Source organism: Aphelocoma coerulescens, chromosome 34, assembly GCF_041296385.1.
Source record: "Aphelocoma coerulescens isolate FSJ_1873_10779 chromosome 34, UR_Acoe_1.0, whole genome shotgun sequence".
Lineage (NCBI taxonomy): Eukaryota > Metazoa > Chordata > Aves > Passeriformes > Corvidae > Aphelocoma > Aphelocoma coerulescens.
In genome coordinates, this window is record NC_091045.1 from 523,353 (window position 1) to 536,540 (window position 13,188).

At 68.4% G+C, this 13,188-nt stretch overlaps 1 protein-coding gene across 1 annotated transcript in view; it reads left to right on the plus strand.

Annotated features, from left to right (window-relative positions):
* RYR1 (ryanodine receptor 1) overlaps nucleotides 1-13,188 on the plus strand; it is a 59,386-nt gene that overhangs the window by 4,839 nt on the left and 41,359 nt on the right. The window contains 22 exon segments of the mRNA XM_068998297.1: nucleotides 224-317; nucleotides 406-499; nucleotides 580-654; nucleotides 890-1,046; nucleotides 1,483-1,647; nucleotides 2,242-2,363; nucleotides 2,588-2,774; nucleotides 3,220-3,355; nucleotides 3,964-4,059; nucleotides 4,290-4,408; nucleotides 4,521-4,654; nucleotides 5,121-5,362; nucleotides 5,503-5,695; nucleotides 7,765-7,984; nucleotides 8,655-8,759; nucleotides 9,195-9,298; nucleotides 9,614-9,697; nucleotides 10,101-10,260; nucleotides 10,399-10,546; nucleotides 10,882-11,093; nucleotides 12,099-12,273; nucleotides 12,502-12,710. Of these exon segments, the coding sequence (XP_068854398.1) occupies nucleotides 224-317; nucleotides 406-499; nucleotides 580-654; nucleotides 890-1,046; nucleotides 1,483-1,647; nucleotides 2,242-2,363; nucleotides 2,588-2,774; nucleotides 3,220-3,355; nucleotides 3,964-4,059; nucleotides 4,290-4,408; nucleotides 4,521-4,654; nucleotides 5,121-5,362; nucleotides 5,503-5,695; nucleotides 7,765-7,984; nucleotides 8,655-8,759; nucleotides 9,195-9,298; nucleotides 9,614-9,697; nucleotides 10,101-10,260; nucleotides 10,399-10,546; nucleotides 10,882-11,093; nucleotides 12,099-12,273; nucleotides 12,502-12,710 (3,231 nt within the window).

Here is a 13,188-nt window from a genome sequence, read left to right on the forward strand (position 1 = left end):
AATCCCCCACCCCCCGGCCTGGTCGTGGGCAGCATCTCCTCTGAGAGATGCCTGGGATAGAGAAGACACAGGGGGGACATGGAGGGGTGTTGGGGGTCACCCCCGTGTCCTCCCGTGTCCTGTGTGTGTCCCCTGCATGTCACACGTGGCAGACACACACACGACCCCCCTGTCCCCCTGCCATGTCCCCCCATGACCCACCTGTGTCCCACCCGTGTCCCAGCACCTCTCCACGGCCTCTGGGGAGCTCCAGGTCGACGCCTCCTTCATGCAGACCCTGTGGAACATGAACCCCATCTGCTCCGGCTCCGAGGAAGGTGACTCCTGAGGGACCCCAGACTTGGGCGGGGGGTCCCTTAGGGTGTCCCCAACACCCCGACCCCCCTGTGTCTCCCCCTCCCCCAGGTTATGTCACCGGCGGCCACGTCATGCGCCTGTTCCACGGCCACATGGACGAGTGCCTGACCCCCACGGCCCCCGAGCAGGGCGAGGAGCGCAGGTGGGGCGGCCCCGCATTTGGGGTGGGGGCACACACGGGGATGTCCCCAAGTCGCTGACCCCCCCTGTCACCTGCAGCAGCGTTGTCAACTACGAGGGCGGTGCCGTGTGCGCCCACGCCAGGTCCCTGTGGCGCCTCGAGCCCCTGCGCATCAGGTACGGGGGGACCCGGGGGGTCCCGAGGTGCCACCACCCCCCCAGGACACTGTGTGGGGTCCCCCTGTGGAGCCCCGGTGGGGGCTTGGGGTCCCGTGTAGCTGTGTCGCCCTGTCCCGATGTCCTTTCCCGGTGTCACCTCCCCCCATCTCCTCGTGTCGCCGTGTCCCCGTGACCCATCCCGGTGTCCCAGAGCCCCCCGCTGACAGCGGTGTCCCCTCCGTGCCTCCCGCAGCTGGAGCGGGAGCCACCTGCGCTGGGGACAGCCCTTCCGCCTGCGCCACGTCACCACGGGCCGGTACCTGGCGCTGACCGAGGCCTCCGGGCTGGCCATGGTGGAGGCGTCCGCGGCCAACACGCGCGTGGCCACCTTCTGCTTCCGGGCCTCCAAGGTGGGAGTGTCCCCAGCGTGTCCCCAGCGTGTCCCCAGAGTGTCCCCAACCCGGCCCTGCTCCCCATCCTGCTCCCTGTCCCCATCCCTGTCCCCCCACGCGCGTGGCCACCTTCTGCTTCCGGGCCTCCAAGGTGGGAGTGTCCCCAGCGTGTCCCCAGCGTGTCCCCAGAGTGTCCCCAGAGTGTCCCCAACCCGGCCCTGCTCCCCATCCTGCTCCCTGTCCCCATCCCCGTCCCCCCACGCACGTGGCCGCCTTCTGCTTCCATGTTTCCGATGCCACCGGGATGTCCCCAGCTGTCCCCAACCTGCCCCGAGTCCCCATCCGGACCTTGTCCTGCTCTTTATCCCCGTCCCCATCCTGCTCCCTGTCCCCGTCTGGATCCCGGTCCCCACCCGGGTCCCCCTGACCCCTCCTGTACCCCCCGATCCCGCAGGAGAAGCTGGAGACGACCCCCAAAAGGGACATCGAGGGCATGGGGCCCCCCGAGATCAAGTACGGGGAGTCCCTTTGCTTCCTGCAGCACGGGAACAGCGGGCTCTGGGTCACCTACGCCGCCCCCGACCCCAAGGCCCAGCGCCTCGGGCTGCTCAAGAGGAAGGTGGGTTCGGGGGGTCCCCAAAATCGCCGCGGGGGGGGCTCTGAGGGGGCTTGGGGGAGAAGTTCGGGGAGTTTCGGAGGGGTTTAAGGGCTTTTGAGAGCACCAAGAGGCGCTAAGATTGGTCTAGGTGGGCTTTGGGGTGTCTTTGAGGGGCTCTTTGGGGTTTAGGAGGGTCCCTGGGGTCTTTGGGGCTCCTCCAAACGTGCTGGGGTGGCTCTGGGGGGCTTTGGGGGGATGTTCGGGGGGTTTTGAAGGGGGTTCAGGACTCCCAGCAGCACTGGGATGGCTCTAGAGAGACTCTGGAATGCTTTTTGGGGTGTCTTTGAGAGTTTTGGGGGTCCCTGTGGGTTCAGGGGGGTCTCTAGGGGTTCGCGGGTTCCCCTTGACCCCCTCTTCCCCCCCCCAGGCCATCCTGCACCAGGAGGGGGGCACGTGGACTGGGGGGGTCGCTGTGTGTCCCTATAGCTCTGCGGGGCTCCCCATGGCTCTGTGTGGGTCTGGGGGCGTTTGTGTGGGTTTGGGGTCTCCCTGGGGGGTCCCTGAGGGTTTGGGGGTCCCCCTTGACCCCTCCTCGTGCCCCCCCGTCCCCCCCAGGCCATCCTGCACCAGGAGGGGCACATGGACGACGCGCTGACCCTGACCCGCTCCCAGCACCAGGAGTCGCAGGCAGCTCGGATGGTCTTCAGCACCACGGGGCTCTACGGGACCTTCATCAGGTCTGGGGGGGCCTGGGGGTGTCAGAGGGTCCTGGGGGGTCCTGGGGGGTCCTGGGGGGTCCTGGGGCTGGGGGCCACGGGGATGATCTTCAGCACTGCGGAGCCTTTATCGGGTCTGGGGGTCCTGGGGTGGTCGGGGGCATGTCCGGGGGGTCCTGGGGAGTCCTGGGGGGGTTGTTAGGATGGTCCTGGTGGTCTGACCCCTCCGTGCCCCCCCGCCCCAGGAGCCTGGACAGCCTGCAGGGCCGCCCGCGGGGGTCGCCGCCCCCCGCCCTGCCCATCGCCGCCGTCATCCTGAGCCTGCGGGACCTGATCGGGTACTTCGAGCCGCCGCCGCCCGAGCTGCGCCACGAGCAGCGCCAGGGCCGCCTGCGCGCCCTGCGGGCTCGCCAGAGCCTCTTCCAGCAGGAGGTGCGACCCCCGGGACCCCCCCCAGTTCGGCGCCCTCAGGGCTAAATGGGGTCGTGGGTGCCCCGGGGGTCCGGGCGCTGGGGGAGTCTGGGGGCGCTGCCGGGTCCCGGCGCTCTGGGGCTGCCTCCTCTTCCAGCAGATGTGAGCCCCGGGCCCCCTCCCCGGATTTGGGAGTCACAGGGGGATCACGAAGGTCCTGGGAGGTGTCCCGGAGCGGGGGTCCCGGCCTTGGGGGTGTCGCGGTTTGGGGGTCCCGGGAGGGCTCTGACAGTGGCCCCCGGGCCGCAGGGGATGCTGGCGCTGGTGCCAGTTTGGGGGTCCCAGGGTGCTGGGGGGTGTCTCTGGGTCCTTGGGGGAGTCCCAGGGTGTGTGTCCCTATTTGGGGGTCCCAGGGGGGTTCTGGGGGTCCCATCAGGGGGTCTCACGCCCCCTCCCCGGGCCGCAGGGGATGCTGACGCTGGTGCTGAGCTGCATCGACCGGCTGAGCGCCTACAGCACCGCGGCGCAGTTCGGGGAGGCCGCGGGGGAGGAGGCGGCGGCCGCCTGGAAGGAGATCGTCAACCTGCTCTACGAGCTGCTGGGTGGGGCTGTGGGGCACGCACGGGGGCTGTGGGGCAGGATGGGGTGGGATGATGCCAAGCTGCTCTACGAGCTGCTGGGTGGGGCCGTGGGGCACGCACGGGGGGCTGTGGGGCACACACGGGGGGCTGTGGGGCAGGATGGGGTGGGATGATGCCAAGCTGCTCTACGAGCTGCTGGGTGGGGCTGTGGGGCACACACGGGGGGCTGTGGGGCAGGATGGGGTGGGATGATGCCAAGCTGCTCTACGAGCTGCTGGGTGGGGCCGTGGGGCACGCACGGGGGGCTGTGGGGCACACACGGGGGGCTGTGGGGCAGGATGGGGTGGGATGATGCCAAGCTGCTCTACGAGCTGCTGGGTGGGGCTGTGGGGCACGCACGGGGGGCTGTGGGGCAGATGTGGGATGTCTGGGTCAGGATGGGATGCTATGGGGCAGGGTGTGGTGTGCTATGAGGTGTTAGGGGGTAGGGTGAGTGCTGTGGGATGCTGTGGGGCAGGGTGTGGGGTGCTATGAGGTGTTAGGGGGTAGTGCTGTGGGATGCTGTGGGGCAGGGTGTGGGGTGTCTGTGGGGCAGGGCCGTGGGTCGCTGACCCCCCGTGTCCCCCCAGCCTCGCTGATCCGAGGGAACCGAGCCAACTGCGCCCTGTTCTCCACCAACCTGGACTGGCTGGTCAGCAAACTGGACAGGCTGGAGGCCTCCTCGGGTCAGTGGGGCGGCCGTGGGGCTGGGGGGGTTGGTTGGTTCTCACATGGGGCTTGTGCTGGTTCTGTGGGGCTGAGAACCCACTATGGGGCAGGAGCCGGGGACCTTCGGGGGGCTGAAGACCCTGCTTGGAGGCTGAGGAGGTTCCCATGGGTCCGGGGTCTCTCCTATGGGTCCGGGGTCTCTCCTATGGGTCTGACCCCCCTGCTGTGGGGCTGCCCCACACCTCAGGCATCCTGGAGGTGCTGTACTGCGTCCTGATCGAGAGCCCCGAGGTGCTGAACATCATCCAGGAGAACCACATCAAGTCCATCATCTCCCTGCTGGACAAGCACGGCCGCAACCACAAGGTGGGCAGGGCTCTGGGTGTCCCCAGGTGTCCCCAGGTGTCCCCAGGTGTCCCCAGGGGTGCTCAGGGGTGCCCAGGGGTGCCCAGGGGTGCTCAGGGCTGCGTCCTGGCAGGTGCTGGACGTGCTGTGCTCGCTGTGCGTGTGCAACGCCGTGGCCGTGCGCTCCAACCAGAACCTCATCACCGAGAACCTGCTGCCGCGCCGCGACCTCCTGCTGCAGACCGGCATGATCAACTACGTCACCAGGTGGGCGACCGGGGGCGACCGGGGGGCTTCGGGGGCCTGGGGGTCCTGGGGAGGGCAGTCACGGGCGTTTGGGGAGGTTCTGAGCAGTTTTGGGGCAGGCTGGAGGTTGTTGAGGTGCTTCTGGAAGCTCTTGAGATGTTCCTGGAGGACCTTGCGGGGTGTCTGGGGGGGGTTGGGGGGGCCTTGAAGGGGTGCTGGGGGCTTGGGGTGGGTCTGGGGGGTCCTGGGACGGGAGTTATGGCGGTTTTGAGGGGTTTTGGGGGAGTCTGGAGGTTTTGGGGTTTTTGGAGGGTTTTTGGAGGTGGGTGAGGTGCTCCTGGAAGCTCTTGAGATGTTCCTGGAGGACCTCGGGCTGCTCCTGGGGAGCGTCTGGGCGCCCTTGGGGTAGGATTTGGGGTTCTCGGGGTGGGATCTGGGGCTCCCAAGGGGGTGTCCCCCCCTCCCCGACCGCCCCCCGCCGTTGCAGCGTGCGCCCCAACCTGTTTGTGGGGACGGCGCCGGGCTCGACGCAGTTCCGCTGCTGGTACTTCGAGGTGGCCGTGGAGCGGGTGCAGCCCTTCGTGACCCCCGTGCCCACCCACCTGAGGGTGGGCTGGGGGGCGGCCGGGGGCTTCCGGCCCGCCCCGGGCGGGGGCGCGGGCTGGGGGGGCAACGGCGCCGGCGACGACCTCAACTCCTTCGCCTTCGACGGCCTCCACCTGTGGACAGGTGAGGGGACACCTGCCACACCCCCCGACACCCTGGGACCCCCCAGCTGCCCCCATCCCCCGTGTCCCTGAGCCCTCTGAGACCCCTTTCCCTGTCCCCCCATCCCCTGTGACCCCCCTGAGCCCTCTGTCCCCCCCCAGGGGGTGTCCCCAAGGCCGTGGGGTCCCCGCAGCGCCGGGCGCTGGCCGAGGGGGACGTGGTCAGCTGCTGCCTGGACCTGGGGGTGCCCAGCGCCTCGTTCCGCCTCAACGGGGCCCCCGTGCAGGGCGTCCTCGAGGGCTTCAACCTGGACACCCTCTTCACCCCCGTGGCCAGCTTCTCGGCGGGGGTCCGGTGAGGGGGGACACCCCAGAATTGGGGGGTGGGACCCCTAAGGGGGGGGGCTGGGAGGAGCCAGGGACCCCTGAAAGGGGGCTGGGACCCCTAAAGGGGGGGACTGATGGGGTCTGGGGGAATTGGGGTGTGGGACCCCTAAAGGGGGCACTGGAAGAGGTGGAGGGACTCCTAGAAGGGGGGACACTGAGGGGGTGACTCGGGGTGACCCCCCAGGCTCTGGGTCCTTTTGGGGAGGGTGGAGGGGGGGCAGGGGTGATACTTGGGGTCCCTGTGGGGTCTCTATGGGTCACTCGGGGTGTCCCTGTGCCCCCCAGGCTGCGGTTCCTGCTGGGTGGGGGGGTTAAAGGGGGTCCCTGTGGGGTCTCTATGGGGTCTCTATGGGGTCTCTATGGGTCCGGGGGTCACTCGGGGTGTCCCCTGCCCCCCAGGCTGCGGTTCCTGCTGGGTGGGGGTCTCTATGGGGTCTCTATGGGGTCTCTATGGGTCTCTATGGGTCACTCGGGGTGTCCCCGTGCCCCCCAGGCTGCGGTTCCTGCTGGGTGGGGGTCTCTATGGGGTCTCTATGGGGTCTCTATGGGTCTCTATGGGTCACTCGGGGTGTCCCGTGCCCCCCAGGCTGCGGTTCCTGCTGGGTGGGGGGGGTTAAAGGGGGTCTCTATGGGGTCTCTATGGGGTCTCTATGGGTCCGGGGGTCACTCGGGGTGTCCCCGTGCCCCCCAGGCTGCGGTTCCTGCTGGGTGGGGGGGGTTAAAGGGGGTCTCTATGGGGTCTCTATGGGTCACTCGGGGTGTCCCCGTGCCCCCCAGGCTGCGGTTCCTGCTGGGTGGGGGTCTCTATGGGGTCTCTATGGGGTCTCTATGGGGTCTCTATGGGGTCTCTATGGGTCCGGGGGTCACTTGGGGTGTCCCCGTGCCCCCCAGGCTGCGGTTCCTGCTGGGTGGGGGTCTCTATGGGGTCTCTATGGGGTCTCTATGGGGTCTCTATGGGTCACTCGGGGTGTCCCCCTGCCCCCCAGGCTGCGGTTCCTGCTGGGTGGGGGTCTCTATGGGGTCTCTATGGGGTCTCTATGGGTCTCTATGGGTCACTCGGGGTGTCCCGTGCCCCCCAGGCTGCGGTTCCTGCTGGGTGGGGGGGGTTAAAGGGGGTCTCTATGGGGTCTCTATGGGGTCTCTATGGGTCCGGGGGTCACTCGGGGTGTCCCCGTGCCCCCCAGGCTGCGGTTCCTGCTGGGTGGGGGGGGTTAAAGGGGGTCTCTATGGGGTCTCTATGGGTCACTCGGGGTGTCCCCGTGCCCCCCAGGCTGCGGTTCCTGCTGGGTGGGGGTCTCTATGGGGTCTCTATGGGGTCTCTATGGGGTCTCTATGGGTCCGGGGGTCACTTGGGGTGTCCCCGTGCCCCCCAGGCTGCGGTTCCTGCTGGGTGGGGGTCTCTATGGGGTCTCTATGGGGTCTCTATGGGGTCTCTATGGGTCACTCGGGGTGTCCCCCTGCCCCCCAGGCTGCGGTTCCTGCTGGGTGGGGGTCTCTATGGGGTCTCTATGGGGTCTCTATGGGGTCTCTATGGGTCTCTATGGGTCACTCGGGGTGTCCCGTGCCCCCCAGGCTGCGGTTCCTGCTGGGTGGGGGGGGTTAAAGGGGGTCTCTATGGGGTCTCTATGGGTCTCTATGGGTCACTCGGGGTGTCCCCTGCCCCCCAGGCTGCGGTTCCTGCTGGGTGGGGGGGGTTAAAGGGGGTCTCTATGGGGTCTCTATGGGTCACTCGGGGTGTCCCCATGCCCCCCAGGCTGCGGTTCCTGCTGGGTGGGGGTCTCTATGGGGTCTCTATGGGGTCTCTATGGGGTCTCTATGGGTCTCTATGGGTCACTCGGGGTGTCCCGTGCCCCCCAGGCTGCGGTTCCTGCTGGGTGGGGGGGGTTAAAGGGGGTCTCTATGGGGTCTCTATGGGTCTCTATGGGTCACTCGGGGTGTCCCCTGCCCCCCAGGCTGCGGTTCCTGCTGGGTGGGGGGGGTTAAAGGGGGTCTCTATGGGGTCTCTATGGGTCACTCGGGGTGTCCCGTGCCCCCCAGGCTGCGGTTCCTGCTGGGGGGCCGGCACGGGGAGTTCCGGTTCGTGCCCCCGCCCGGGTACGCGCCCTGCGCCGAGGCGCTGCTGCCCCGGGAGCGGCTGCGCCTGGAGCCCCTCACGGCGTACCGGGGCTCGGCCCCGCCCGGCGCCCGCAGCCTCCTGGGGCCCACCCGCGCCCTGCCCCACACCGCCTTCACCCCCTGCCCCGTGGACACCTGCCAGGTGCGCGGGGGGGCGCCCGGGGGTGTTTTGGGGGGGGATGGAAGGGGGGATTGGGGGTGTTGGGAGGGGTTTTGGGGGGATGGAGGGGGCATTGGGAGGGGTTTTAGGGGGATCGAGGGGGGATTGAGAGTGGTTTTGGGGGGATGGAGGGGGTTTGGGAGTGGTTTGGGGGGATGGAGGGGGTTTGGGAGTGGTTTTGGGGGGATGGAGGGGGCATTGGGAGGGGTTTTAGGGGGATGGAGGGGGGTTTGAGAGTGGTTTTGGGGGGATGGAGGGGGCATTGGGATGGTTGGGAGGGTTTTGGGGGGATCCAGGGGGGATTGGGAGTGGTTTTGGGGGTATGGAGGGGGGATTGGGATGGTTGGGAGTGATTTCGGGGGAATGGAGGGGGGATTGGGATGGTTGGGAGGGGTTTTAGGGGATGGAGAGGGTTTGGGAGTGGTTTTGGGGGAATGGAGGGGGTTTGGGATGGCTGGGAGGGGTTTTGGGGGGATGGAGGGGGGTTGGGGGTGATGGAGGGTGTTTGGAGGGAATAGAGGGGGATTTTGGGAGATGTTGGGGAGCTTAGAGGTGAATTTGGGGCGGCTTTAAGAGGTTGGGAAAGGATTTTGGGGGGGTGAAGGAGGTTTTGGGGGGCTCTCGGGGGTCCAACGCCCCCTGTCCCCCCCAGATCGTGCTGCCCCCACACCTGGAGCGCATCCGGGAGAAGCTGGCGGAGAACATCCACGAGCTCTGGGCCCTGACCCGCATCGAGCAGGGCTGGACCTACGGGCCTGTGAGTGGGGGACCCCAAACCCCCCCGGGGAACCCCAAAAAAACCCCAGGGAACCCCCAACCGCCCCCCAAACCCACCCTGAGCTCTGGGCCTGACCCGCATCGAGCAGGGCTGGACCTACGGGCCTGTGAGTGGGGGACCCCAAACCTCCCCCAGCACCCCAAAATTCCTATTTGGGGTATTTTAGATCGGTCCCCAGAGCCGGGATCCCCTTTTGGGGCTCCCAGACCTGGGGTTGCCCCTATTTGGGGCCCTGTTTTGAGGTTCCCCAGTGTTTGGGTCCTTTGAGGGGATCCCTGGCCGCACTGGGGTCCTTTTGGTGGATCCTTTCGGAGCTCCCCCCGGCGTTGGGGCCCTTTTTGGGGAGTCCCTGGCTGGGGGGGGGTCCCGGTGGGGGGGTCCCCGTGCCCAGGATGTGTTTTTGGGGTGCCCCAGGTGCGGGATGACGTGCAGCGCCTGCACCCCTGTCTGCTGAGCTTCCACAGCCTCCCCGAGCCCGAGCGCGGCTACAACCTCCAGATGTCGGGGGAGACCCTCAAGTAAGGGGGGACAGAGGGAGTTTGGGGGTCCCCCCTCTTCGTGTGGGGTCCCTGAAACCCCCTGGGAAAGGGTGGGTGGGTTTGGGGAGGGGGCTTTTGGGGTATCACCCCAAAATGGGGCAGGGTTGGGGTCCCCTCTCATTCTGAGCCCTCCGGATCTGAAGGGGGGCTGCTGATTTTGGGGTGTCCCGATTTTGGGGTGTCCCCAGGACACTGCTGGGCAGCCCTGGATTTGGGGTAGAAGGGGTTTGGGGGGGCGTCCCTGACCCCGAACGCCCCAGAGTTGGGGGTGCTGATTTGTTGGGGTGTCCCCAGGACGCTGCTGGCCCTGGGCTGCCACGTGGGGATGGCGGACGAGAAGGCCGAGGAGAACCTCAAGAAGATCAAACTGCCCAAAACGTGGGTTTGGGGGGCTGGGGGGGGTTGGGGAGGGGGCTGGAGGGGTGGGGAGGATCCCAGTTTGGGGGGTCTCTGTAGGGAACTTCCAGTTTGACGTCCCAATTTGGGGTCCTTAAAGTGGAGTCCCAGTTTGGGGGCATCCCAGTCTAGGAAGTCCCAGTTTTGGGGTCCTGGAGGAGCTTCTGGGGGTCCTTCCTGGGGTCCCCATGGCGGGGGGGGGGGTCCCACAGGTGCGTCCCCCCATTCCCAGCGTGTCCAACGGGAGCCAGGTTGGGTTGGGATGGCCCCGTTGGGTTGGGAATGTCCCACTTCGGAGACCCCTGAGGAGGTTCAGGGGGTCCTTTTTGGGGTGCCCATGGGTGGGGGGAGTTCTGGGGGTCCCACAGGTGTGTCCACCCCCCAGGTACACGATGTCCAACGGGTACAAGCCGGCGCCGCTGGACCTGTCTCACGTGCGGCTCACGCCGGCCCAGCTGACCCTGGTCGATCGCCTGGCCGAGAACGGCCACAACGTGTGGGCTCGGGACAGGGTCCAGCAGGGCTGGACCTACAGCACCACCCAGGTGGGGACCCCCACCCACCCCTGACACCCAAAATCCCCCCCGGGGTGTCAGGGCCCCGCGTCCCCTGGCCGTGTCCCCGCGCCCGTGGGGGTGTCCCGGTGTCCCCAGGCCCCTGAGCCCGCTGTCCCCCGGCCCCAGGACATCAAGAACAAGCGGAACCCGCGGCTGGTCCCCTACAACCTGCTGGACGAGGGGACAAAGGCCACCAACCGCGAGAGCCTCTGCCAGGCCGTGCGGACCCTGCTGGGCTACGGCTACAACATCGAGCCCCCCGACCAGGAGGCGCGTGAGTGCGGGGCTGGGGGGGCTGCCAGGGGTCAGGGACACTTTGGTGGCCCTTTGGGGACCTTTGGGAGGCTTTCAAGGGAGCCTGGGGACATTTTGGAGGGGTTTGGAGGGCCCCCAACCAGGACACGTGTGGGTGGGGGGGCTCAGGGGGACACCAGCCCCTTGGGGGGTGCTCGGGGCGGTCACCCAGCCTTTGGGGGACATCTGAGAGCTCCTCGAGGGACTTTTGGGGGCTTTGGGGACGCTCTGAGGGGCCCTTGGGGGGGTCTCGGGGTGCCGTTTGTGGGGCTCCGTGTCCCGTTTCGGGGTGCCGACCCCTCTATCTCCCCCCAGCCTCGCAGGGCGTCCCCTCGGGGGGTCCCCGCGCCCCCCGGCCGCGGCTGTTCCGGGCGGAGCGGGGCTCGGCCGTGCGCAGCGGGAAGTGGTACTTCGAGTTCGAGGCCGTGACCCCCGGCGAGATGCGCGTGGGCTGGGCCCGGCCCGGGCTGCGCCCCGACACCGAGCTGGGCGCCGACGACATGGCCTTCGTCTTCAACGGGCACCGGGTGAGGCCCGGCCAGCCCCGCGACAAGCAGGGACAGCCCGGGGCGAGCAGGGACAGCCTGGGGCAAGCAGGGACACGCAGAGATAGCCTGGGACAGCCTGGGACCCCCGGGACACGCAGGGACAGCCTGGGGCAAGCAGGGACACACAGGGACAGCCCGGGGCGAGCAGGGACAGCCTGGGGCAAGCAGGGACACACAGGGACAGCCCGGGGCGAGCAGGGACACACAGAGATAGCCTGGGACAGCCTGGGACCCCTGGGACACGCAGGGACAGCCTGGGGCGAGCAGAGATAGCCTGGGACAAGCAGGGACACACAGGGACAGCCCGGGGCGAGCAGGGACACACAGAGATAGCCTGGGGCAAGCAGGGACACGCAGGGACAGCCCGGGGCGAGCAGGGACACACAGAGATAGCCTGGGGCAAGCAGGGACACGCAGGGACAGCCCGGGGCGAGCAGGGACACACAGAGATAGCCTGGGACAGCCTGGGGCAAGCAGGGACAGCCTGGGGCAAGCAGGGACACGCAGAGATAGCCTGGGGCAAGCAGGGACACACAGGGACAGCCCGGGGCGAGCAGGGACACACAGAGATAGCCTGGGACAGCCTGGGACCCCCGGGACACGCAGGGACAGCCCGGGGCGAGCAGGGACACACAGAGATAGCCTGGGACAGCCTGGGACCCCCGGGACACGCAGGGACAGCCTGGGGCGAGCAGGGACACACAGAGACAGCCTGGGACAGCCTGGGACACGCAGGGACATGCAGGGACAGCCTGGGACATGCAGGGGCACACAGGGACATGCAGGGACCCTCAGGGACAGCCTGGGACCCCCGGGACACGCAGGGACAGGCAGGGACACTCAGGGACAGCCTGGGACACTCAGGGACCCTCAGGGACACCCAGAGCCCACTGGCACCTGTGAGCCCCGATGTCCCCATGTCCCGCTGGGTCCCCAGGTGCCACCGCCACCTTCTGTGACCCCCGTGCCCCCCGTGTCCCCCAGGCCCAGCGGTGGCACGTGGGGGGCGAGTCCTTCGGGCGGCCCTGGCAGGCGGGGGACGTGGTGGGCTGCCTCATCGACCTGGGCGAGTGCCACATGAGCTTCACCCTCAACGGGGAGGTGCTGATCGGCGACGGCGGCTCCGAGGTGGCCTTCAGGGACTTCGAGGTGGCCGACGGTGAGGGGGGGCCCGGACTGGGGGTCCCCAGGGTGGGCTCGGGGTGCTGAGACCCCCCCCCGGTCCCACCTGGGGCTGGGGCAGGAGGGGGGGATTGAGCCTGGGGCGGGAGAGCAGCACCCTGTGCTCCCTGGGTGATCATGGGTGGGTCTGGGGGCTCCGGGCTGGGTCTGGGGGCTCTGGGGTGGGCGGGGGTTGCGGTGCTGACCCCCCCCCTGTGCCCCCCAGGCTTTGTCCCCGTGTGCAGCCTGGGTTTGGGGCAGGAGGGGCACCTGAACCTGGGCCAGGACGTGGGCACCCTGCGCTACTTCGGCATCTGCGGCCTGCAGGAGGGCTACGAGCCCTTCGCCATCAACATGAAGCGCCCCATCGCCCTCTGGTTCAGCCACAGCCTGCCCCAGTTCGTCCCAGTGCCCCCCCAGCACCCCCAGCTCGAGGTGAGGGGCTGGGGGGGGTGCCTGGGGGGGTGGGATGGTGGATTCGGGGTCCCCAGGGGTCCCCATGAAGCGCCCCATCGCCCTCTGGTTCAGCCCCAGCCTGCCCCAGTTCATCCCAGTGCCCTCCCAGTGCCCCCAGTTCAGCCCCAGCCTGCCCCAGTTCATCCCAGAGCCCTCCCAGCACCCCCAGTTCAGCCCCAGCCTGCCCCAGTTCATCCCAGTGCCCTCCCAGCACCCCCAGCTCGAGGTGAGGGGCAAGAAAGGGTCTGGGGGGGCTTCAGGGTGTTGAGGGAGTCCCTGAAAGTCCCCAAAGGCCCCCAAAAAAGGGGTGACACCCAACCCCGAGGGTCCCTGTCCCTGAGGGGTCCCCAGGGCAGGGGTGACACCCATCCCCGAGGGTCCCCATCCCCGAGGGTCCCCAAAACGGGGTGACACCCAACCCCGAGGGTCCCTGTCCCCGAGGGTCCCCAAAACGGGG